Source organism: Syzygium oleosum, unplaced genomic scaffold (genome assembly GCF_021117445.2).
Source record: "Syzygium oleosum isolate NSW1041296 unplaced genomic scaffold, Sole_v2.1 Sole_v2.07, whole genome shotgun sequence".
In the NCBI taxonomy this organism is placed as follows: Eukaryota; Viridiplantae; Streptophyta; class Magnoliopsida; order Myrtales; family Myrtaceae; genus Syzygium; species Syzygium oleosum.
This window is the reverse complement of record NW_026607491.1, coordinates 5,399,960-5,427,107: the sequence shown is the minus strand read 5'-3', so window position 1 is coordinate 5,427,107 and position 27,148 is coordinate 5,399,960. Positions and strand designations below refer to the sequence as shown.

General features: G+C 41.9%; 2 protein-coding genes across 2 annotated transcripts; both read left to right on the top strand.

Moving 5' to 3' along the window:
- The first annotated feature begins 298 nt into the window (after nucleotides 1–298).
- On the top strand, nucleotides 299–2,651 carry LOC115677624 (sugar transport protein 10-like). The gene is made up of 4 exons (XM_030600811.2): nucleotides 299–434; nucleotides 633–958; nucleotides 1,043–1,672; nucleotides 2,073–2,651. The coding sequence occupies exons 1-4, from the start codon at nucleotides 299–301 to the stop codon at nucleotides 2,511–2,513; spliced, it is 1,533 nt and encodes a 510-aa protein (XP_030456671.1). The 3' UTR covers nucleotides 2,514–2,651.
- A 5,635-nt stretch (nucleotides 2,652–8,286) lies between these two features.
- LOC115677542 (sugar transport protein 10-like) lies at nucleotides 8,287–10,728 on the top strand. Its single transcript, XM_030600728.2, has 4 exons — nucleotides 8,287–8,517; nucleotides 8,701–9,026; nucleotides 9,111–9,740; nucleotides 10,141–10,728. Exons 1-4 carry the CDS (start codon nucleotides 8,382–8,384, stop codon nucleotides 10,579–10,581), a joined length of 1,533 nt encoding a protein of 510 aa, XP_030456588.1. The 5' UTR covers nucleotides 8,287–8,381; the 3' UTR covers nucleotides 10,582–10,728.
- The last annotated feature ends 16,420 nt before the right edge of the window (nucleotides 10,729–27,148 follow it).

Genomic DNA, 27,148 nt, shown 5'->3' with positions numbered 1-27,148 from the left:
TGTTTTGGGTCAACAAGAAGACAAGTCACTTCCAGGCAACAGACACTCGGGCCTTGCCTATATTTGCAACATGGTTGTTAGGACACAAAGCTGTCTTCGTAACAGGTCCAAGAAAGGGCATTTCGAAATCTCTATATAAAGCACAAACAGATTGCAGTTAGATATAATGCAATTGAACTTTTCGGGTCTTTATTTTTCTAGGTTTTCGGTGGTGTGAATCGAGAACTCGAGTACCATACCATCGAAAAACTGGAGGCGGTTCGATACCGAATATTAATCCACATTAAGGTTGGGAGAGATGGCAGTAGGGGGAAATTTTGCAGCTCAAGGACTGGGTGCGAACTATGAAGGTGGCATCACGGCTTTCGTGGTCGTTACCTGCGTTGTTGCGGCCATGGGCGGTCTCCTGTTTGGTTATGACCTCGGTATCTCAGGTCGGTCACTCATTACCTCCCAGTTCAAGCTTTGAGATAGTTGCCTTTCGAGACTATGCACGCACATTTACTCCGTAGATATCTCAAACGAACAAGTTTTTCCAGTTATGAATCGTCAGAAGCAGATGATCATGCTATTACGTGATGCATCTTGCTTTTGCAATGAATGTAGATGAACCATTTTACTTGTTTTTGCAGGTGGGGTTACTTCAATGGACGATTTCTTGCTCAAGTTCTTCCCATCAGTGTACCACAGCACGAAAGACGGGTCGGTACAAGAGAGCCAGTATTGCAAGTACGACAACCATTTGCTGACCCTGTTCACCTCATCTCTCTACCTCGCAGCGCTTGTGGCTTCCTTCGCCGCGTCGAAGGTCACCAGGGTCTATGGCCGAAAGATCTCCATGTTCTTGGGAGGCCTGGCCTTTCTCATCGGTGCAATCCTCAACGGCATCGCTATGAACATCACAGTGCTGATAATTGGCCGTTTATTGCTCGGTGTCGGGGTTGGATTTGCTAATCAGGTAAAACTCGGCTGCTATGCTGCTCATTCTCGTGCATTGTTTTAAGCTGTAAATTAAAGTCTTGCTTTTTGGTTACCATCGCAGTCGGTTCCGGTCTATCTGTCTGAAATGGCGCCACCGAAGATCAGAGGAGCTCTCAACATCGGCTTCCAAATGGCCATCACAATCGGCATCCTGGTGGCCAATTTCGTCAACTACGGGACCGCACAGATCAAGGGAGGATGGGGCTGGAGAGTCTCTCTGGCTCTAGCTGCCGTCCCCGCGATACTGATGACTGTCGGATCTGTCTTCCTGCCAGACACTCCTAACTCCATCATCGAAAGAGGCCACCGTGAGGAGGCCAAGAGAATGCTTCAGAAGGTCCGCGGGACCGAGCATGTGGACCATGAGTTCCAGGACCTAGTCCAAGCCAGTGAGGCCGCGAGCAAGGTCCAGCATCCCTGGAGGAACATATTCGAGCGGAGGTACAGGCCTCAGCTCGTGATCTGCTTCCTCGTCCCATTCTTCCAGCAGTTCACTGGCATCAACGTCATCATGTTTTATGCACCGGTTCTGTTCAAGACTTTGGGTTTCGGTGACAACGCCTCCCTCATATCTTCAGCCATCAGCGGCATTGTGAACGTCGTCGCAACGTTGGTTTCGATATTCTCGGTTGACAAGTTTGGAAGGAGAGGCTTGTTCCTTGAAGGAGGAATCCAGATGATAATTTGCCAGGTAAAACTAAAACATGTGCAAGCTAATAGTGGGGCTTTTAAGTTTTAACCTGAGTGTAAACAAAAATCAATGAGAAATTTTGGTCCTTCAAATTGGTTTTGATTAAGAAAATCCGGAATAATCAGATGCTTACATAGTACTAACAGCAGATGACCCACCTTCGAAGTCATTCCTTAGTTTCCTTTTCTGCTAATGGTTTTGGATAACTCGAAAAGATCCACATTCTTCATCTGAAATTCAAAGAAGAGAATCGCATTATCCACAAATTCAGATAGTTTTGAAATGGCCATAGGAACGCATAGTGAAGACGGAAAGTAATCTCATCGCGTAGTGAATCACAATCGCAACGAAGTTGGTTACCGTTAGTGATTGCACCTGCTAATGGATGTCCACATTACAGATTGCGGTAGGAGCACTGATTGGCGCAAACTTCGGAGTCGATGGCGAAGGATCCTTTTCCAAAGTCGAAGCCAATCTGCTCTTGGCGTTGATCTGCTTATATGTAGCGGCATTCGCGTGGTCGTGGGGTCCGCTGGGGTGGTTGGTGCCGAGCGAGATCTGCCCGTTGGAGATCCGGTCGGCTGGCCAAGCGATCAACGTCTCGGTCAACATGTTATTCACCTTCATCATCGCTCAGGGGTTCCTCTCTATGCTCTGCCAAATGAAGTTCGGCCTCTTCTTCTTCTTTGCGGGCTTCGTGGTCGTCATGACCATCTTCATATTCTTCTTCTTGCCAGAGACGAAGAACGTGCCGATCGAAGAGATGAACAGAGTGTGGAAGGCGCATTGGTTCTGGGGAAAGTACATCCCCGACGAGGCCCTCATAGGTGAGGACCCCTGAGAAATAGACATTTTTGCAGAAAGTAGCACAAAGAAGAACTTACTGGCTTCTATCATTCAAAGAAGGCAACACAAATTGGAAGGGCGATTTATTTGATTCTGTTTTCTCTGCCAAAACATGTGTAAATCTTATTCTTTGGTAAATCATCTGCACATGTGGTGCTGAAAGCAAAAGAATTGCCTCTACTTGTCTCGATTTAAGTCCTTTCTGTTTCTTATTTTCCAGTAAAATGATGTGGAGAGTTGATTTAGAGCGGATATAAGTACCATGTACTTAAAAAAATAAGGGTCTCCTAAGCAAGTGTTCTCGTGATAAATAAACCAAGATTAGGTTCACAAACTCAGGGCTACCAGTATGGTGGTTTAGGTATCGGCGCAAGGCAATGAGACTGAACAGCAACTTGCAGTTAACAAGTTCAATGTCAAACGAGGAACTGAGCTACAGTTTGAAGCATCTCTACCGGAGAATGCGACGATGTATCATTTACTGTCTTACGAATCACAATAGTTGAAGTCCCTGGTTTGCTTCTGGGAAAAATGGACCACGAACTACTAAACAATTGCATCGACCCGACAAGAAATAGTAATGACAGCTACTAATATGGCACTAAAGATGAGATGCAGGAGAAAGTTGACGGGATTTTGCATTCATGTGATACAGCCAGAGTTCTATAACTTCGACTTTTTGCGAAGAACTACACAAAGCACAATTCATGTTAAGAATGGAGAAGTGTTTACCATTGTGTGTGTACACACACACACGCACACAAAAAATTAAATCAGTTCATTAGAATTTATACACGCTTACAGATGCCATTCCTCTAAGAACCGCAAAATAACAAGAAGATACGCTAGCCGATGTATCAGAAAAGAAGCCCCTGATAAGAGTTTTTCCTGTGATACTTAAACTGTAATTTTTCCTCTCTCAAATTGGTTACCACGGCTTGGTCTTAGCTGGAAAAAGTAAAAATTGATGCTAAATTCCACTTAGGCTTCAAGGACACGGCGAAACTGTAGAACTAGAGACGTTAGCACAAAGAATGCCACAAATGTAAGCAGAACTGCCTTTGGCAATCAATTGACTTCTTAATCAATTAGGTCGGACACCGTCGCATGAGAGAGAGAGAGAGAGAGAGAGAGAGAGAGAGAGAGAGAGAGATAGCCATAAAACTACTCTTAAGTCTTAATATCTGCAGACATATCGATGACCAAAACTCGATTGCAGTATACAGCCTGGCTCCTCTACTGTGCCAGCAGTACAAGACTGCTGGAATAGTAACTATTTACATTTCAACACCATATTTATTTGAAAATGTTATTATGTTAGAAGAAGCTAGCAAAGAGTTCTATCTACTGCTGAGCGCAAAAGAAGCGGCAAACCAAAGCCTGCAGCTCTTGATCAGCAGCCCCATTGACTTAAAAAAAATCAGGATGTGATCATCTTGGCTTGCAAACAGCACAAAGTGAATGCAAGAGACTGCAGATTTATACCAAACTCCATTTCAAGAATTGACTTGTAGAAGGAAGACACTTGCTCGAGTAAAGACGCACAAAGATGAGGCAGTCGGCTTGTTGCATGAGAAAATCCACGTTATGCAACTAATATTGAATCTAGCAAAGAATCTAGGTACTCCTTTAGCTTCACCTTCTTTCCCATTCTTGAAGAGAATCGGTGTTGGCAATCCGTAAACTCTGTACTCTTCTATGAACTCTGGTTTGCATCATGATCAATTATTACAACATACAATATTTCTTTGTATTCCTTCAAAATGATTAAAAAGAGTGCCTCGGAGATTTGGAAAGGCACGTTCTTGTAAAAATATCATGCATTAAGTGTGACCATAGTTAAATATTGAAAATTAGATTAGTCAAGGGAATTGACCATTGACATTTGATTTAAGAGAGATTAATCAATAGAATAGACCATTTATGGATTTGTTATTGTTGATTTGATATGTAAAAAGTTTTGTTGTTAAACCACATAGCTCATGTTTGATATTTTAAATATTTGTAAACTAGATATGGAATTGATAAGTTATGATATCGTTTTATAAAAATGCATAGTGAATGTTCGATCTGCTTAAAAGAAATGTACTATTCATTGAGTTGTGGTTGCTTACCCCATTCATTCTAATCTTTTTCAAGTTCTAACGAGTAGTACGAGAGAGCGATATCAACAGAAAACTTATGAATCCAGTTAGTTGGATATGTCTAAAATAATATATGTTAAGATTTAGTTTCTTAGCTTGGGAAAATATATATTGTTGACGGATTTTAAAACTCTGATTCTGTAACCAGATCATTGTTCTATTGGATATTTAAATAGAGATATATATTCAGGCAATAGGATAATGTTGGCTATGTTTGAGGCTTGCAGCCTTTGGCATGGCATCTCATTTTTTCTTGTAGGATTTGGGACGTGACAGTCACGCTACACGCCAAATAAAGGAGAGTGAGTAATGATGCATTGCGGCAGGGTAAGAACTCCCAACAAACGGAAATGTTATCGATGTAATCTGAGCAAGAATCAAGGCCATCTGCTGCTGCTGCTGCTGAAGGAGTAGGATTGGACTTGGCTCCTGCATTCGGAGCATATTTCCAATTGGGTATGGAGACAGTATTCTCAAAAAATTTCATAATGCAGAGTTAGCATCAATTCACTCTATATTCCACTGTCCAAAAGAATACTTGACAGAATGCTTCCCGACTCTACGAGATCTTATAATGCTTGAAGAGGAACCGGCATCTTTGCCCCATTAGGATTATCGCATTTTTCAAGATTGGATAGTTCCCCTATTGCAGACATGGAAACTCTCTCCTTCACCTGCTCTTTTTAGCGTTCGCGCATAACCCTTCAATAAGCACGTGATAGACATAGAGTGCTGTATCACGAGGAATACCCGACTATATCAATTTATCAAACTATTGGAGAGAAGGTAACAACAAAGACCCACATAAATATAGAAGACATAAGGACAACAATGCCTCCTCTCTTTACGGATTTCCTTACCATATTCGTGCGAGAAGCTGTCTCCTCATTTCCTCCGCCGACTTCCCTACAGAGGCTATTGCCGCATCTGCAGTCCGGTAGCACGGCCAATTGCTCAATTCATCAATCCCCAAGTAGCTCGTGCCCATAAGAGGGTGGGTGGGGACGCGATCGGGGTCGACATACTCGTCTTCCCAAGTCCGAAGCATGTCTGGGCGGACGGCGGCTTTGTACTCGGGCATGTGCTTCTTACTCCATTCGAGCACCTTCTTTGGGTTTGCCCTGTTGGTTCTCAGCAGCGAGATGACCTCGACGGCCTTCTCTACGAGTTGGCTCATGAATCATGATTGCAAGGCCATGGCCACATCACAAGGCGACAGCCATCTCGACCTTGAAAACTTGGCCTTCAGAGAAGGGGTGAGCACGGGAACCGGACCGAATCGACCGGTTCTGGGCGATTCTCGTGGGAACTGGTCCGAACCTGACCGAACCAGCTAGTTCTAGGCGGTTCCCAATTCCTAAAATTTTGGGATAAGTGCACCAAAAGTCCTAAAACTCATGAAAGTACAATTGAGTCATAAAAATTTAAAAAAATGCAATCAAATCATAAAACTTGTTATCATTTTCCGTTTGTTAAATTGGGTGAAGTTAATAGAAGGACTTGATTGCACCAACTTGATAAGTTTTAGGGATCCATTGAACTTTTTAAAAGTTTTAGGATTTATTTGCACTTTCGTGATATGTTTTAGAACTTAATTGCACTTTCATGAGAAATTTTAGGACTTCTAGTACATTTATCCGTAAAATTTGGAATCGGCGATTATTGCTCCAATTCTCGGTTTTACCCACCCTAACCGTCCGAATTGGACCGATAGTTTTTTTGTATAATTTTTATTATTACAAAATATTTCTTAAAACCCTAATTTCCCATTCTCTCTCGCCACTCATCCCTCTCAGCTCTCGCTCAGTCTCACACCGTCACGCAACGCCTCCCTCGATCCCTCTGCTCACTCCGTCTCACGCCTCTCACTTCTCATTCTCAGTCTCACGCGGTGACGTGCCTCTCTCCTTCGGTGTTTGTTCTGTTATGCACATTTTCCCTTAATTTTTTAAGTGCAGAAATTCCAATGGAGATTAGGAATCCAAGAGTGTTCGAATAATTAAATATTAAATTACGAATTTATCTAATCGCTTAACTTTTTTTGAACAGTTGGTAGTGATCCCACAAAATCTTACATGGCATTAGAGTAAGAGTTTTTGAGTTCAAATCTTTCCGAACCCTATTTGCCTTCCCAATTAATATGTCCACACTAAGTATTAGGAAAAAAAAAAGATTGGGTAAAAAAGACCAGACTAAGCAAAATGGAGAGTCTTCATCTAATAGTTTAAGCTTTTAAAACAGTTTACACTAGTCCCACAAAATCTTACTGGGAGGAGGTCTATTTCTATTTATGGCAGTGTTACATAATTAGAGTGTGCTGACTAACAAATGAGTTAACAAACGATTTTGCATAGGAAAAGAAAAAAAACAGAAAGATATCCTTGTCGGTTCTTAAACCCGCCGAAAACTAGACCGAACTGGTCGGTCTGGTTCAATTCCAGAACCAGGTGAGTGGTTCTCGGTTCCTGAAATTGGAAACTGATCCTTTCGATCCACTTTCCAATTCTAAGATAGGAATCGACCCACCCTATAACCGATCACCCCTATTTTATAGAATTTGAGTAGATAAAACCTAGCATGTCCCTCCGACATCAATGATGCATTGATTAGGCGATGTACCAAGAAAATTCTTAAGGAAAGTTTAGAGAGAATGAAACAATGGAGAGTGGCGTAACTGTATAGAGAGGGAAAGGGTTTAGGGCTTAAGAATATTTATTCAATATATCTATAGATATTAGAGAAAAAAATTATTAGATTAGAGATATTATTAGATATTAACAATATTATTTGACACTTCGTTACGATGGATGGTTTAGATTAGTTTACTTCGCAAGCGATACACATTATTCGATATGAATATCCCTCAATTTTAATACATGAAGATATAAATTTTGTGAAATTTTCTATCTCGTTCCCTAAGATCCTAGAATATTTACCGGAAGCATAATATAGAAAAATGTTAGTGTAGGGGTTTCTCTGATCAAAGTCGGATTGGATTTATGGAAATATTTCTTTGGGAAGTTAGGGGGTGCAATTATACTGAAAATATATACACATTTAAGCATTTTTTTATAAAATTAAATATGATTATAAAAATTTGTATGTAATCTCTATTTGAATGTGCAACACATTGTCCAGTTCTGCCTAAAGTACGAGAATCACCTGTAATTAACAATAAACAGATCAGAAACGCTCTAAAAGTAAGTGGATAAGGACGCAAAATTGAAACAACAAAAAACAAAAATCAGGATTAGCACGAATAGATAATGCCAATTATCCAGCAATTTAGATTGGAGAACTTATCAGAATTTCCAGTACATATCCTTTGGCAATGCAAAGAGATAAAAAAGTGTTTCGCCAAATAAAGAAGGAGACCAATGCCCTGCCAGCATGTACAAGCTATATCTCTCTTTGCTCTCAAACGTTAATCTTTCAAGAAGACACGTCACTTCAAGGCAACAGACCCTCGGGTCTTTTCTATATTTGCAACATGGTTGTTAGGACATAAACCTGTCTTCATCATAGATCCAAAAAAGGGCCTTTCGAAATCTCTATATAAAGCTCAATCAGACTCTAGTTCGATATAAGCTATCGAACTTTTCAGGGTCTTTCCTTTGCCGGGTTTTTGGTGGTGTGAATCGAGAACTCGAGTACCATACCATTGAAAAACTGGAGGGCGGTTCGATACCGAATATTAATCCACATTAAGGTTGGGAGAGATGGCAGTAGGGGGAAATTTTGCAGCTCAAGGACTGGGTGCGAACTATGAAGGTGGCATCACGGCTTTCGTGGTCGTCACCTGCGTTGTTGCGGCCATGGGCGGTCTCCTGTTTGGTTATGACCTCGGTATCTCAGGTCGGTCACTCATTAGCTCACAGTTCAAGCTTTGAGACAGTCGACTTTCTAAATTATGCGCGCGCATCTCGAACGAACAAATTTTTTCAGTTATGAATCGTCAGAAGCAGATGATCATGCTATTACGTGATTCGTCTTGCTTTTGCAATGAATGTAGATGAACCGTTTTACTTGTTTTTGCAGGTGGGGTTACTTCAATGGACGATTTCTTGCTCAAATTCTTCCCATCAGTGTACCACAGAACGAAAGACGGGTCGGTCCACGAGAGCCAGTACTGCAAGTACGACAACCATTTGCTGACCCTGTTCACCTCATCTCTCTACCTTGCGGCCCTTGTGGCTTCCTTCGCCGCATCGAAGGTCACCAGGGTCTATGGCCGAAAGATCTCCATGTTCTTGGGAGGCCTGGCCTTTCTCATCGGTGCAATCCTCAACGGCATCGCTATGAACATCACAGTGCTGATAATTGGCCGTTTATTGCTCGGTGTCGGGGTTGGATTTGCTAATCAGGTAAAACTCGGCTGCTATGCTGCTCATTCTCGTGCATTGTTTTAAGCTGCAAATTAAAGTCTTGCTTTTTGGTTACCATCGCAGTCGGTTCCGGTCTATCTGTCTGAAATGGCGCCACCGAAGATCAGAGGAGCTCTCAACATCGGCTTCCAAATGGCCATCACAATCGGCATCCTGGTGGCCAATTTCGTCAACTACGGGACTGCACAGATCAAGGGAGGATGGGGCTGGAGAGTCTCTCTGGCTCTAGCCGCCGTCCCCGCGATACTGATGACCCTCGGATCCATCTTCCTGCCGGACACTCCTAACTCCATCATCGAAAGAGGCCACCGCGAGGAGGCCAAGAGAATGCTTCAGAAGGTCCGCGGGACCGAGCATGTGGACCACGAGTTCCAGGACCTGGTCCGAGCCAGTGAGGCCGCGAGTAAGGTCCAGCATCCCTGGAGGAACATATTCGAGCCGAGGTACAGGCCTCAGCTCGTGATCTGCTTCCTCGTCCCGTTCTTCCAGCAGTTCACTGGCATCAATGTCATCATGTTTTACGCACCCGTTCTGTTCAAGACTTTGGGTTTCGGTGACGACGCTGCCCTCATATCTTCAGCCATCAGCGGCGTTGTGAACGTCGTCGCAACGTTGGTTTCGATATTCTCGGTTGACAAGCTTGGAAGGAGAGGCTTGTTCCTCGAAGGAGGAATCCAGATGATAATTTGCCAGGTAAAACTAAAACATGTGCAAGCTAATATTGGGGGCTTTAAGTTTTAACCTGAGTATAAGCAAAAATCAACGAGAAATTTTGGTCCTTGAAATTGGATTTGATTAAGAAAATCCGGAATAGTCAGATGCTAACATAGTACTTACAGCAGAAGACCCACCTTCGAAGTCATTCCTTAGTTTCCTTTTCTGCTAATGGTTTTGGATAACTCGAAAAGATCCATATTCTTCATCTGAAATTTGAAGAAGAGAATCACATTATCGACAAATTCGGATAGTTTTGCAATGGCCATAGTAACGCATAGTGAAGACGGAAAGTAATCTCATCGCGTAGTGAATCACAATCGCAACAAAGTTGGTTACCGTTAGTGATTGCACCTGCTAATGGGTGTCCACATTACAGATTGCGGTAGGAGCACTGATTGGCGCAAACTTCGGAGTCGCCGGTGAAGGATCCTTTTCCAAAGTCGAAGCCAATCTGCTCTTGGCATTGATCTGCTTATACGTAGCGGCATTCGCGTGGTCATGGGGTCCGCTGGGGTGGTTAGTGCCAAGCGAGATCTGCCCGTTGGAGATCCGGTCGGCTGGCCAGGCGATCAACGTCTCGGTCAACATGTTCTTCACCTTCATCATCGCTCAAGGGTTCCTCTCTATGCTCTGCCAAATGAAGTTCGGCCTCTTCTTCTTCTTTGCGGGCTTCGTGATCGCCATGACCATCTTCATATTCTTCTTCTTGCCGGAGACGAAGAACGTGCCGATCGAAGAGATGAACAGAGTGTGGAAGGCGCATTGGTTCTGGGGAAAGTACATTCCCGACGAGGCCCTCATAGGTGAGGACCCCTGAGAAATAGACATTTTTGCAGAAAGTAGCACAAAGAAGAACTTACTGGCTTCTATCATTCAAAGAAGGCAACACAAATTGGAAGGGCGATTTATTTGATTCTGTTTTCTCTGCCAAAACATGTGTACATCTTATTCTTTGGTAAATCATCTGCACATGTTGTGCTGAAAGCAAAAGAATTGCCTCTACTTGTCTCGATTTAAGTCCTTTCTCTTTCTTATTTTCCAGTAAAATGATGTGGAGAGTTGATTTAGAGCGGATATAAGTACCATGTACTTGAAAAAATAAGGGTCTCCTAAGCAAGTGTTCTCGTGATAAATAAACCAAGATTAGGTTCACAAACTCAGGGCTACCAGTATGGTGGTTTAGGTATCGGCGCAAGGCAATGAGACTGAACAACAACTTGCAGTTAACAAGTTCAATGTCAAACGAGGAACTGAGCTACAGTTTGAAGCATCTCTACCGGAGAATGCGACGGTGCATCGTTTACTGTCTTACGAATCACAATAGTTGAAGTCCCTGGTTTGCTTCTGGGAAAAATGGACCACGAACTACTAAACAATTGCATCGACCCCGAGTCAGCCAAGGGTACTTTTCCACGCCCTGGTACTGTTCATCCGGTACTATTCAGGTTTCTCTCCCGATTGTAGGCGATTGGGTACTGTTCACCCGCTGGGTTTCACTATGATTCTCGGCGTTTAGATCAGCGATTCTGGCTGATACTTGGTGCTGGGCTTCGCCAGACGCTACCTAGTCACCTGTCCGAAGGATTTCACTTACGGTGACCTATACAAGTCGGAGTTACAGATCTGGGATTTCTGAACTGTTCACCCGCCTGGGTTTTCTGGGTTTCGAGTGTCTCGCTGCTCCTTTCCTTCTGGAAATTTGACGGTTTTGTCGACAAGCTTCACACTTTGTCCTGGTGAGTCCTTCGCCTCGTATTTGATTTATTGTGGGAACAGATTTGGGCTGTTGGATTTCTGGGTTTCAGCGAAACTGTTCATTCTAGCTGCTTCTGGGTTCCTGGATTTTTCTGGAGCTGTGTTGTTCTGGTTCATATCTGATCAAAAGTGTCCCCCTTATAGTCCCTTACTTTTCTTGTTCCTAATACTTGGGTTGTGTTCGTTGGGACTCATAATGTATTCTTTGGAGTGAAAACCATGGCCGAAAAACCCATGGCGGAAAATCCCGTTTCTCGATTGTTGGTCTCTGAGCCGCAGGATGTTGATTCATTGGTGACAGGCAAACATGTGAAAGCTGTTAATGTTGATGCTTCTGATGCCACCCGCAGATCTACTTCCTCGACGGTGTCTGCAAAACCAAAAACCCATGCTTCCATTAGTGCAGTGCAAGCACCTGTTGCTAGAACTTTGCCTAAGTCTAATAAATCTGGCACAATTATTTCCAAAGACAATGACCTTCAAGATCAAAGGTCTCGCAGTAGAGGCCAAAGCAGTGGAAGATCCATTGCTAAATCCCACCATAGAACTCTGAACATTGCCAGGACCTCTACAGACCAACAAGTTGTACCAATGACTGGTACTGACCGCAGCACTAGTAAAGGGAATCCACCTTCCAAAAATGCTCCCCTTGATACAAAAACTCAAGGAACGCAACGTTCGTGGGTAGCTGTTGCAAGGACAGCCGAAAAGGGCTATGGCCTATCATTTATCCCCCAACCATCGTCGATGGTAAACCGTTGGTACAAATCTCGGAAGCTATTCTGGAAGACTTGAACCCCAAATGGAAGGAATGCCTTGTTGGGTATTTTGTGGGCAAAAAACTGCCCTTTAAGCTCACTGAGACTGCAATGAAGAACGTATGGGGAAACAACCTCATCGATGTAATGGCAAATGGGGATGGTTTCTACTTCTTCCACATCCCCGACGAGATTTTTCGCCGGAAAATCCTTGATGGTGGCCCCATCACTATCTTGCGTGTGCCTATGATTTTAAAACAATGGCAACCCAATCTCAAGCTCATCAAGGACCAGCATCAATCCATTCCAATATGGGTGAAACTTAGGGACATCCTCTGTGCATTATGGTCGGCCTCTGGAATTAGTGCAATTGCCAGTGCACTTGGCAAACCACTTCATGTGGATACTCAAACTGAGAAAATGAGAATGCTCTCTTATGCCAGAGTTTGCATAGAAATCAAGGCCACCCAAGACATGTTAGACTCGATTGACGTCAAACTCAATGATGAAATATGGATTGTCAAGGTTGAATATGAATGGAGACCTATCTCCTGTATACCCTGTGGCACTTTTGGCCATAGATGCCCCGCACCTAGCAAGGAAACTAACCCAGAAAAGGAATCGTCCCCCCTTGCTGATCATGTTGCTCCCTCCCCCCCCCCCCCCAGCGGAAGAGCCTTGGCAGTTGGTAAACAAAAGAAAAGGGGCTGGTAATTCCAGGAACATGCCTTCCTCACCCGCTGCTGATCATCCCACTACTTCGGCAGTAGCTCCTATTCTGGCCCCTGATCCACAGAGTTCCCCCTCCCGGTCCAAGGCGGAAACATCCGGACCCTCGGCCCCTCCCAGGTCTCCCCGAAATGGCTCTTCTTCATCCTCTGATTCAAGTGAATCCAACAAAGACGTGGCTAGTGAAATGTCTAGTGATCCAGACTCTCCAGCTCCGGGACAGACTGCATCACGACCCAATGTTTCTATACACAAGGGATGCTGCCCTGTAAATCTCGCCTCCTGCAATGAACTACCTGGCGTGAGAACCCCCTCGAGTTGGCCCGTCATGCCCTGGAAAGGATGTTTCTGTTGCCACTTTGCTGGCCCTAATAGAAGCAGAACCTGCTCCTGTTTGTAAGCCCCCTTTGACTAAACAGGCCACCCCCAGATCCAGGAGGAGAGGTGGTATAAAAAAGCAGTAACACTCCTTCCTCTCCTTAATGTTTTTTGGCGTCTGGAATATCAGGGGTCTTGTTCAACCCCTCAAACATGCGGAAATTAGAGCTTTTATTAGAACTAATAATCTTTCTTGCATTGGTATCCTTGAGACCAAGGTTAATCAATCCCGTTTTGAATCTATATCTACTGGCTTATTATCAAGTTGGGATTGGTCTTCAAATTACAATTCCTCCTCTCGAGGCAGAATTTGGTTGAGTTGGAATCCGCAGGAATTGGCCTTGGAAGTTTTGTCTTCTTCTTCCCAAGCCATTCATACTCGTGCAAGATTGCTGGCTCTTGGTAAAATATGCTACTTTTCAGTTATATATGGCGAGCACACCTTTCTGAACCGCCGTACCCTTTGGGCTGATCTAATTCATTCTAGTTTGCTATTCTCGGATTTTCCTTGGGTTGTGGCTGGAGATTTCAATGCCATTCGTCACCAATCAGACAGAATTGGTGGCACAAACTCATGGATTCCAGCCTTTGATGAATTTGGTTCTTGCCTGGACGAAGCTGGACTTGATGATTTAAGGTATGTGGGGCATAGATATACATGGTCCACATCCTTTGGCATTTTTCGCAAACAAAGGAAAATAGACAGAGTTCTCATCAATGAGCAATGGAGCCGCCAGTTCTCCTTCTCTGAGGCCTCTTTTCTTGCTCTGGGAATCTCTGACCACTCGCCTATGATTATCATAATCTTCCCCATTCGACCATCAAGAAAACCATTCAAATTTTTCAATTTTTGGATGGTTCATCCTTCTTTCTTGGAAACGGTCAACCAGGTATGGGACTTAGATATTATGGGTTCCCCTATGTTTGTGCTTTGCAGGAAGCTCAAAATGCTTAAAGGTCGCCTCAAACTTCTCAATAGAGATTCATACTCTGATATTTCAAAACGAACCGCGCAGGCCAGATTAGCCTTTTCTAATACCCAGGATGCTCTTGCTTCTGATCCTTTTAACATTGTTTTGGCCCAACTAGAAAAGGAACAATCCCGGATTTTCTCGGAACTACGTCTTCAGGAGGAATCCTTCTATAAACAAAAGTCAAGGATAAAATGGCTGACAGAAGGTGATTGCAACACCAAGTATTTCCACCATTTTGTAAACAAGAGACACCTTCACAATCGCATCATTTCGGTTGTTAACTCCAATGGTGAAATACTTAATGACCCGGAATTGGTTCAGCAGCACATTGTACATCACTTTGAAACGTTACTTGCGGCTGACAGTTCAACCTCTCCGCCTGATATCAATGCCATTCGGAACTCTCTCCAACATAGGCTGGATGATGATCAGATCCTTCTGCTCTCTCGAGAGGTGACGGTTAGTGAAATTCGTAATGCCATATTTTCCTTGGCCAAAGGCAAGGCTCCTGGCCCTGATGGGTATAATGTTGATTTCTTTAAATCTAATTGGGATATTGTTGGCTCATCTGTCACCTCGACAATCACTGATTTTTTTCAGTCTAGATCATTGTTAAAAGAACTCAACACTACTATTCTTGCACTTGTGCCGAAGGTACCAAATGCCCAGTCGATGAATGACTTCAGGCCTATAGCATGTTGCAACACCATTTACAAATGTATAACCAGAATTTTGGCTAACCGCATCTCCAATGTTCTGCCAACTCTTATCAGTCCCTCCCAAAATGCTTTCGTCAAGAATAGGAGGATTACTGACAATATCCTCCTGGCTCAGGAATTATTTGCAGGCTTCCAACATGAACCCTACCTTCCAAAATGTGCCATCAAGGTTGATTTCCAAAAAGCTTATGACACTCTTGACTGGAATTTTCTAGAAGTAGTCCTGCAAGCTTTCTGTTTTCCACCTATTATGATCAAGCTTATAGTGGAATGTGTCACCTCTCCGAAATTTTCGGTGGCTATTAATGGTGAACTACATGGTTTCTTCTCTAGTGGCCACGGTATTCGACAAGGAGATCCTCTCTCCTCTTATCTTTTTACACTGGCTATGGAAGTATTCTCAGGCATCCTTAACCATCAAACTAGTCTGACTGGTTTCAAATTTTTCTGGCGCTGCAAGGCCACCAGACTTAGCCATCTTTTTTTTGCCGATGATGTTCTCCTCTTTTCGGAAGCAAACTTGGAATCCATTAATCTTCTACAGGAAGGAATTCGATTATTTTCTTGCTGGTCTGGCCTCTCGCCAAATGTAAATAAGAGTGAGATTTTCATATCGGGTGGTTCTACGGAACTGCGAACCCAGATTTTACAACTCCTTGGCTTCAGTGAAGGTACGCTTCCTTTCAAATATCTTGGAGTTCCGGTCATAGCCTCAAGACTGTCCAAAGCGGATTGCTGCCACTTGGTCAACATAATCACGGCCAAAGTTAGATCATGGTCCCAACGATTTCTCTCGTTTGCAGGAAGGCTACAGCTCATAACTTCAGTGCTTTACGCAACTCAGGTATACTAGGCAAGTGTCTTTATTCTCCCCAAATCAATCCTCTCGAGTATTGAAAAAATACTCATACAATTTCTGTGGAAAGGTCCCGACTTGGGAGCGGGCGGTGCGAAAGTCCCATGGAATAAAGTCTGCCTATCAAAAGAGGAGGGAGGCCTCGGCATTCGGAAGCTTGAGGACTACAATAGAGCTGCAATGCTCAAGCACATATGGCTCCTATTCATCGATAAGGAGTCCTTATGGTGCCAATGGATTCACTCCAACTTTCTCAAGAAGAAAAATTTCTGGGTAGCAACCAAACCGACATTCTGTTCTTGGAGCTGGAAAAAAATCCTTGAACTTCGTTCGAACTTCCAGTTAAACTTCCAGTGGAAGATAGGCGACGGGGCCTCTGTATCATTCTGGTTTGATAACTGGCATCCCAGGGGTCCTCTCTATAAATTTTTTTCCGATAGAGATATATACTATTCAGGTATCCCGAGAAATGCATCGATTCAGGATTTTTCCTCTTCAGTCTAGCAACACTCTAACTTTCTGGCCAGTTTCAACTCTTGGTCAGATAGAATACCAGCTCTTGATGCCGAAAGACCTGACCGCATATCCTGGAAAGGCCACTCTTCTGGTCAGTTTTCCACTTCTTCGGCGTGGGAACTCATAAGAAACAAAGGCACGAATGTTCCATGGAGTTCCTTCATATGGGATCGAGCCATTGCGCCAAGGTACAGCTTCTTGCTATGGCTCATATCTCTGAATAGACTACCTACGCAAGTCATTTTGCTAAGCTATCACAGAATTCCCGAAAGTATACGTGCCTTCTGTAGAAGGAGACCCGATTCTATTGACCATCTCTTTTTTGGATGTGCCGTTACCGGGTCCCTTGCTGCTTTCTGGGCAAATAACTGCAACCTTATGTGGCGTAATAGATCTTGGCAAGAAAACCTCCATTGGGCTGTCCGTATCATTGGGGGGCAGAACTTCCATAAAAAAATTGCTCGTTTTGCACTTTGCGCAATGTGCCATATAATTTGGTCGGTGAGAAACAACATCCTATTCAGGGACCATTCCCTCTTAATGCCAGCTCTCATGCAATCACCTCACCAAATTGGTAAGGGACAAAGGCTTTTCCATGAAGCCTGTTGTAGATAATGACCACAACAGAAGAATTCAGCAAAAATGGGGCATCTCCTCTTCCATTTTTTATTAATCCTCTGATTACTGTGTCTGTAGTCTGTTGGGCCATGATTCGGTTGGCCTTTTCTGTGGAATTACACTACAAAAAAATAAGGATTTTGCGACGAAAAATTTTTCGTCGGAAATTACCAACGACTTTTGCGACGAAAACTAAATTCGTCGGAAATTTTCGACGAAAAGTTATTCATCGCAAATTTTCGTCGGAAATTTCCTACGAATAATTCTTCGTCGCAAAATTCGTCGGAAATTTCCGACGAAAACTTCGTCGTAAAATTCGTCGGAAATTTCTGACGAAAAATTCTTCGTCGCAAAATTCGTCGGAAATTTGCAACGAAAAATTTTTCGTTGGAAATTTCCGACGAATTTTTGCTGCAACGAATTGAAAAATTTGTCGCTACCGAACTTTCGACACTGAAAATAATTTTTATGATATCCATCCCCACTGATTCCTCATATCTCCCTCAATGTTCTTTCTCCCTCTCTCTTTCGTTTCTCTCAATTTACCTATCTGCGCACGCGCAAATCAATCTCGGTAAAGCTTTTCCGCCGGTAAGTGTCGTGGCTAATTTCATCATTGGATTTGTATTTTTTTGTGTTATTGAAATTTTTTTTTTCTCTTCCTTTCTGGTTTGGCCGGTCGCCGGAGACATCGCCGGCCATGAGGCGAGGTCCAGCGGCTCGACCCTCGCCGACGCTAAGATGGGTTAGCCTCGCCGAGCTCGCCGGCCATGGTGACCTTAGCCCTCGCCGGTGCCGACAAGGGCTAGCCTCGCATGGGCTGACGGCAAGAGCTAGCCTCGCATGGGCTGACGGCGAGGGCCGAGCTCGCCGGCCATGGCGAGCTGGCCCTCGCCGGCACTGGCGAGTTGGCCGAGCTCGCCCAGAACTTGCCCAGGTGAGCTCGACGGCCATGGCGAGCTCGCCGGTCGCCGGTGGCCGGACCGGCGACCGGCCAAGAAGAATGGAAAAAAATAAAAAGAAAAGGAAAAGAAAAAGAAAGAAAATAATAGAAAATAATTACCAAAGCATCTTAAGTAATTTGTTTTTATTTTATGTACGTGTCCATTTGAAGGTTTCGCAATTCAAGTGAACGTTGCAATTCTCATCAAATTGACCACTTTCTACTGCAAAGATTTCAGTCAAATACTTAGTAAGTCTTCTTGACATGGTAATTTTTTCATTTTTTTCAATATGAAAGTAATTGTTTCGTTAAAAACGAAATTTAAATTTTTAGAAATTTATGGTTTTAATTAACAATGTTAAACAATAGATATGATATTTTTTATATTTTATGAGAATTTTTTAATTTTTATACAGACACAATGCAAAGAGACATGGGTTAGATGTATAATAAGAACTTACCTGGACATCGAGGATTGACCGATGAGTTTCGTATCGGGTTGGAACTATTTTTGGACTTTGCTAGTAGTAAATATGAGTTCATGGATGGAAATAAGTTAAGGTGTCCATGTAAAAAGTGCAGTAATGGAAAATTTCAAGACGTTGATACAGTTAGAGAACATCTTTGTAGATTTGGGTTTACTTCGAACTACTATAATTGGACTTGCCATGGTGAACCATTTATATCTGATGACGGATATCGAAAAAACAATCAATTTTTAGTTGGGGAAGAATGTAGCTATTATGACCAATTGAACCCATACCAGAGGATGGTGTTTGATGAAGCTGGTCATAATTTTGTTTCAGAATCGAATCATGCAAGTACTAGTTTTACTCCTACACTTGAACAAGTGGGAACTAGTCATGCATCACAATTGGATGAGGCAGGAGTTACAGGTTTTGATGAGAATGTGTCTGATCAAACTTTTCAATCTAATCAGTTCTGGGATGTGTTGAAAACAGCAGATGAACCTTTATGGGCAGGTTGTGACAACCACACGAAGGTATCAGTGACAGCAAGACTATTAAATATCAAGGCAGAGCATAATGTGTCTGTGGATTGCTTCAACTCTTTTGTTGAAGTAATGCGGGAAACAATGCCTCGTGATAACATCATGCCAAGTGACTTTTACGATATGAAAAAGCTAGTGGATGACTTAGGTCTTCTAGTTGTAAGGATTGATGTATGTAGTAGGGGTTGTATGTTATATTGGAGAGATGATGAAAATGTAGAATCTTGCAAATTCTGCAGCCAACCTAGGTACAAGATTAACAGGAGGCAGGGTCGTAATCAGAAGCGTAGACCATATAAGCAAATGTTTTACTTGCCCTTAATCTCCAGGTTGCAAAGGCTTTATGCGTCTCAAGCCACTGCTAAACACATGACTTGGCATGCAAATCATGAAATAGAAGAGGGTCTAATGTGTCATCCTTCAGATGCAGAGGCATGGAAACATTTTGATAGAACATACCCCGAGTTTGCGATAGAGCCTCGAAACATCAGGTTAGGTCTGTGTGCTGATGGATTTACCCCATTTGGGAAATCAGAAAAAAGTTATTCATGTTGGCCAGTTATCTTAACTTCGTACAATCTTCCATCCGGTATGTGCATGAAGACACCTTATATGTTTTTGACATTGATCGTGACTGACCTGCAAAATCCGAAAAAGTTGATAGATGTTTATATGCAACCATTGATTAAAGAGTTACAACGGCTATGGAATGAAGGTGTCCCTACGTATGACGTTTCTACCGATCAAACATTTGTAATGAAGGCTGCTCTTCTTTGGACGATAAATGACTTTCCAGCTTATGGAATGTTATCTGGATGGAGTACAGCTGGGATCTTAGGATGTCCGATATGTATGGAGAGATCAAAGTCATTCCGATTAAAGCACGGTAAGAAGCCCAGCTATTTTGACTGTCATAGGCAATTTTTGCCGCTAAAGCATACATTCAGAAGGAATAAAAAAGAGTTTTTCAAGAATAGGATCGAAAGAACACATCCACCATTGAGGTTGACTGGTGATCAAATTTGGGAGCGAGTGCAGGAGTTTCCAACGGTTGTTGAAAACCCTCACGGCACAACTATTGGGTACGGAAGTACACATAAGTGGACTAAACGTAGTATATTTTGGGATCTACCGTATTGGAAGGCCCATCTTATTCATCATAATCTTGATGTCATGCACATAGAGAAGAACGTTTTCGATAATGTCATAAATACTGTGATGGATGTCACTGGAAAAACAAAAGACAACTTGAACGCAAGAAAAGATATGAGGGATATTTGCGATCGGCCAACACTAGATGTGGATGCAAGCAAAGGGGGACCAAAACCAAAAGCGCTTTATACATTGGACAAGGAGCGAGCGGTCGTTTGTCAATGGTTGAAATCGGTGCGATTTCCCGATGGATATGCTTCGAATCTAGGGAGATGCGTTGATTTGAATGAATGCAAGTTGACAGGTCTGAAGAGTCATGATTGTCACGTATTTATGGAAAGACTAATTCTAATAGCCTTCAAGGAACTTCTACCAAACTTTGTTTGGGGCACCATTACAGAGTTAAGTAATTTCCTGCATGATATTTGCTCAACAGCGTTGAAAGCATCACACATGGAGAAACTAGAGAGAGATATTCCAATTATTCTTTGCAACTTAGAAAGGATATTTCCTCCACCGTTCTTTGATTCAATGGAGCATCTCTTAGTTCACTGGCCTTATGAGGCCAAAGTTGCAGGTCCCGTCCAATTTCGATGGATGTATCCATTTGAGAGGTAAGTTTTTTGTTAAATAAATTTGAAATTACTTCATTATATATTATGTTCCGATAAAAAAATTTTCTATTGTAACTAGGTTCTTATATCATTTGAAGAAAAAAGTGAAGAATAAGGCATGTGTCGAAGCTTCAATTTGTAATGCATATATTGTGGAAGAAGTGATAACATTTGCATCATACTATTTTGAGCCGCACGTGCAGTGCAAGAGGCGGAGAATAGGAAGAAATGATGAGGGCCCCATTGATCCCAATTGCAAATCATTCTCTATTTTCAATTATTTGGGTCGACCAAGCGGCGCAAGTAAGTTTCAGCACTTAACAGGTGAAGAAAAGCAGGCAGCCCATACATATATTTTTACTGAACTGTCCAGAAGTTGAGCCATACTTCAAGTAAGTGTACATTTGTAAGTATATGTATTGTGTGTCAAACATTTGCTAATATATAAATAGTATTTGTTAATAGGATTTTCCAAAATTCAATGTTTGGACTACCACCAAATGAGTTTGACCGTTTGTGCGAGGGACAATTTGCAACATGGTTCACAACATATGGAAGTTGTATGTGGACGAAATCCAAGTTATTCGAATTTTTTATACATCATATATTAAAATATATATTATTGACATTGCGTATGTGACCTTAGGTTCACAGTAATCATGATCATGCGACAGAGCAAGGATTGCTATATCATCTGGCGTGGGGTCCAAAGTCCAGAGTACGAACTTGGCCAGCATATTTCATAAACGGGTACAATTTTCACACTCGAAAATATGGAATGGGAAAAGCCACAATGAATAGTGGTGTGTGTGTTCAGTCATCCAATGGTGGCAGTTCGAAAGATGATTTTTATGGCTTATTGGATGAAATCGTAGAGATAGAGTACCATGGACCATTAATTTTGCGGGTTGTGCTATTTAAGTGCATGTGGTTTGACCCCGTCAAAGGAATGAACGTGCATACGAAGTTTAATTTGGTTGAAATAAATCACAAGAAAAGATATATGAAATATGAACCATTTGTCTTGGCACAACAAGCAATTCAAGTATATTATGCATCATATCCTAGTTTAAAACGTGACAAAGCCGATTGATGGGTTGTATGTAAAACCAAAGCACGAAAAAAAATCGAGGAACACTGGAAGGACACAACATATCAACAAGAGAAAGTTCATCACACGATTGAAACTCATGAATATACCATTCCAACTTTACGAGATCTATGTGGAGCAATGATCGATGTGGATCCAAATGAAATTCGCGAATCAAATTTTGAAGTTGGTACAGAACTTGATTATGAGACAGAGGATGAAGATGATGCGCATGACGAAGACGAAGACGAAAACGAAGATGAAGATGAAGAATATGATTTTTGAGACTTTTTACTATTTATGTGCAATTATTATTATTATTGCGACATGTGTTTTTTTTTTCTCATAAATTTTTGTTATTGTTGTTGTCGTCATTGTTGTTATAATTAGAATTAGTGGCTAATTAGCTTCAGATTTAGCGACGGAATTGAAATAGTCGGGAAAAATATTAGAATTTTCAAATTCGTGGGAAAATTCCTGGGAAATTTCCCACGAATTTAAAATTCGTTGGAAAATTCGTTGGAAATTTCCCACGAATTCGAAATTCGTTGGACAATTCGCGGGAACTTTCCAACGAACTTAAAATTCGTTGGAAAATTCGTGGGAACTTTCCAATGAACTTAAAATTCGTTGGAAAATTCGTGGGAAATTTCCAACGAATTTTATGTTCATTGGAAATTTCTCACGAATTTTCCAACGAATTTCAAATTCTTGACAAAAATATTGCACTATAGACTATGTCGTTGGAAAATTCGTGGGAAATTTCCAACGAACTTACAATTCGTGGGAAATTATGTCGTTGGAAAATTCGTGGGAAATTTCCAACGAACTTACAATTCGTGGGAAATTTCCCACGAATTTAAAATTCGTTGGAAATTTCCCACGAACTTAAATTTCGTTGGAAATTTCCCACGAATTTTCCAACGAATTTCAAATTCTTGACAAAAATATTGCACTATAGACTATGTCGTTGGAAATTTCCCACGAACTTATAATTCGTTGGAAATTTCCCACGAATTTTCCAACGAATTTCAAATTCTTGACAAAATATTGCACTATAGACTATGTCATTGGAAAATTCGTGGGTAATTTCCAACGAACATACAATTCGTTGGAAATTTCCCACGAACTTATAATTCGTTGGAAATTTTCCACGAATTTTCCAACGAATTTCAAATTCTTGACAAAATATTGCACTATAGACTATGTCGTTGGAAAATTCATGGGTAATTTCCAACAAACATACAATTCGTTGGAAATTTCCCACGAATTTAAAATTCTTTGGAAATTTCCCACGAACTTAAAATTCGTTGGAAATTTCCCACGAATTTTCCAACGAATTTCAAATTCTTGACAAAATATTGCACTATAGACTATGTCGTTGGAAAATTCGTGGGAAATTTCCCACTAATTTAAAATTCGTGGGGAATTTCCAACGAACTTAAATTTCGTGGGAAATTTCCCACGAATTTGAATTTTGTTGGAAATTTCCCACGAATTTTCCAACGAATTTCAAATTCTTGACAAAATATTGCACTATAGACTAACTCGTTGGAAAATTCGTGGGAAATTCCCAACGAATTTGAAATTCGTGGGAAATTTCCCACGAATTTTCCAACGAGTTAGTCTATAGTGCAATATTTTGTCAAGAAAATTGTGCGATATTTTTCCACGAATTCAAATTCGTGGGAAAATTCGTGGGAAATTTCCCGCGAATTTTCCCGCGAAAATCGTCTATCGGCAAATATTTTGCCCCGAATTTGAAATTCGTGGGAAATTTCCAACGAATTTTAAATTCGTGGAAAATTTCCCACGAATTTTCCCACGAATTTCAAATTCTTTGTAAAATATTGCACTATAGACTACTTTCATTGGAAAATTCGTGGGAAATTTCCCACGAATTTCAAATTCGTTGGAAATTACGAATTTAAAATTTTCGGAAAAATGGCGGACTAATTTGAAATTCGTTGGAAAACTCGTTGGAAATTTCCCACGAATTTAAAATTAGTTGGAAATTTCCAACGAGTTTTCTCACGAAAATAGTCAATAATGCAATATTTCCAACGAATTTCAAATTCGTTGGAAAATGCGTTGGAAATTTCCAACGAATTTTCCCACGAATTTCAAATTTTCGGCAATGGCGGACTAATTTGAAATTCGTGGGAAAATTCGTTGGAAATTTCCAATGCATTTCAAATTCGTTGGAAATATTACACTATAGTCTATTTTCGCCGAGACTTCACTTTTGTTGCAAAAACACCATCGCCACAAATCTCCTCAGCGCCGTCCTCGTGGCCATCCTCCTCCTCGTCGCCGCCTTCGCTGTCCATCTCGCCGTCGACGCCGGCGTCCTCGCCGTCCACTTCGCCCAGCCCGGTAGGTAACCCTAAACTATTCCTTGAATAAAATGGTGTCGCGGATTGGCCGTGAGGGGGTCGCGGGGGTCACCGCGGAGTTGGCCGGAGGGGGGGTCGCGACGGAGTTGGCCGGTGGGGGGGTGGCCGCCGAGTTGGCCGGAGGCCGTGGGTCGCAGCCGAGGGGGGCCGGAGGAGGGGTGGCGGGCGTGCTGGCCGTGGGGGGAGGGGGGGTCGCCGGCGAGCTCACCGGAGGGGGGGGTCGCCAGCGAGCTCGCCGGAGGGGGGGCTCGCGGCCGTGATTCCGGCACGGTTGTCGATTTTTTTTTAATGATTTTTGTGCTAACATATAAACTTAGGTAAAATAAAGCTTAAAAATGGAACAAATTAATGTGTTGCATTCGTGGCAAATTTAATTGTTGAACGTAATTTGTGATCTTTTTTCTAGGTCTGTACTAGAACTTTGCGAAATAGCATATTTCGGGCATAAATTTGTACAAATATGGCATCAGAGTTGATACTTGTTGTAATTCGTTCTGCACGTTTAATATGCTTCATTTTATTTTTCGTGGAATCTGATGTGGTCCAAATTTCAATAAGTTGCTTCGACGAGGGCCAAAGATTGCTATTTATCTGAGGCGATAGTCGGTTTGTTTCAATTTGTCGAGTTTATTTATTGTTCTCTGAAACAAAAATGGTAAGCAAAATGAATAACGTCATTTTCAGTCCCTAATACATGTTCATATTTTTAAATATATTTGTCTAACCTTTCTACTTGTCAGTTTAAACGTGGAGGTCTCATGCGTGATTCGGGTTCACAAAGAAGATCAGCCCCTTCCGCTGCCTCGTCCTCGTCCCCGACCCTGTCCTCTTCCCCTGCCCCTGCCCTTTCATGTAACCCTCAACCACAACATGTTCATGGACAACACGAACACATTGGCCCATCCTCCGACCCTCAACAACATATTAGGGTAGACCCTCGGGACATGCGAACTGAATTTACTTCAGTTCCATCTCCGATTCCATTTCCTCCGGTTCCACTTTCTTCTTCAGTGCAACACTCGAATGATGAAGAAGATACCCGATTCTTTATATGCCCATGTGGAGATTCGTAAGTACTTCATTTTTTTATGTATATATAAATTATCGATGTAAATAAAATTGTCTGTGTTGCGAATTATCCGTATGCTTCATTGTCTCATTGTCCATATTATTATAACATGTTTTCAGATTCACGGATTCTACGCATGTTGTGAGGGAACTTAATAAAATAGTCAATAACTGTTGGATGGGCCAGTTTATTACTTTCAGCAGCGCTCCCGTAGAAGTAAAGACTTTGTGGTGGAATGAGTTCAAGGTTAGTGTTGTTTTTCTTCACAAACTAAGTTCGGTGTAGCATACTAATGGTCAATAATGAATTTTGTCACGAATTGTTTGGTACATTGTAATGGATATGTGACATGTGACCCTAGTGGATAACTTTCAGTTGCTTTTCTATTGGTTGTAGCGTAAGTTCACGTGGGATGAAATGGAAGAGGATGAGGTTAGAAGAATTTTCAAGAAGAAAAACGGTGATCACATGCGATATGTGATAAATAGAGCGAAGAGAAGAAAAGAAAAGCCGACCTTTTTTACAACTGACAATTGGACGGAAATTACGAGAACTTGGGAAACTGAGAAGCATAAGCAAATGTGTGAACAGAACAAGAAGAATCAAGCTTCTAGTTCTAATGACGGGTCTGCGTCTGCCACATATGCTGGGGGCTCTATCAGCATCGGGGAGCATAAAAGAAGAATGGTAAGTCTATTTATACATGTCAGTGCATTTAATTCAATGATTACTCATTTATGTTTATATTTTGTAGGCAGATGAATTGGGGACGGAACCCACTTTTACAGCTACATTTGAACGCACATTCCAAAAAAAGGATAAGACATGGACTGGCGCTCGAGCAAAAGCTATTAAGGTATGTAAGGTTATAGTTCGGACTTTATGGAAACTAGAATGAAAATCATGAATGTTTTTAATATTTATGGTAATATATATGCATTTATTTTATTTCCATCTATAATGTTAATATAGGAAAAATATGATGAACTTTTAATGAGCACTGCTAGTGGTGATGGTGGTGATAGTGGTGATGGTCATGGTGGTGGTGGTGATGGTGGTGGTGGTGGTGGTGATGTTGCCGTGTCTGAGACATCGGTTGATAGTATGGCATTATGGGTGGAGGCAGCGGGTGGGATGAAGGGAGGAAAAATATTTGAGATGGAATCATTGTCAAGGATGTACAAAACGAAGGTTGCTGCAACTTCATCCTCCAATGCGGCTGTTTCAAGGAGGACACGACATGAGGAGCATATAACCCAAGAATTGAGCCAACTGAAACAGTTGCTTGTACAGAAGGATGAAGAAATGAAGCATTTACTTGGATAGAAGGACGAACAAATAAGGGTGATGCAACAACAAATGCAAATTGTCATGCGACATCTCGACATCGATCGCAATGAGGTTCCTCCTCTACCTCATATTAATCCAATTGATGATGGGTATAATGCTGAGCCATACAATAATACGGCGATTGGTGATGATGATGATGATGATGATGCTGATGATTTTATTGTCAGTCCTTCCTAGTTCATTCTCGAGTACCAAAGCTGCCAACGTTTTATGGTTATCCCGCGTTCTTTCAATGTTTTGAATGTATCACCTGATGCTCATTAGTGCTTAGCTGCCTCTTTGTATTATGAGATTGAATATCGAATATCATCATGTGAGACTTTGCAACTTATGCATTGTAGAAATTAATATTGCTTTCTTACCCAAAAAAAAAAATTAATATTGCTAATAATTAGATTTAAAATCGAAATTGTCGCTAAACAAAATTCGTCGCAAACTTAGCGACGAATTTTGTC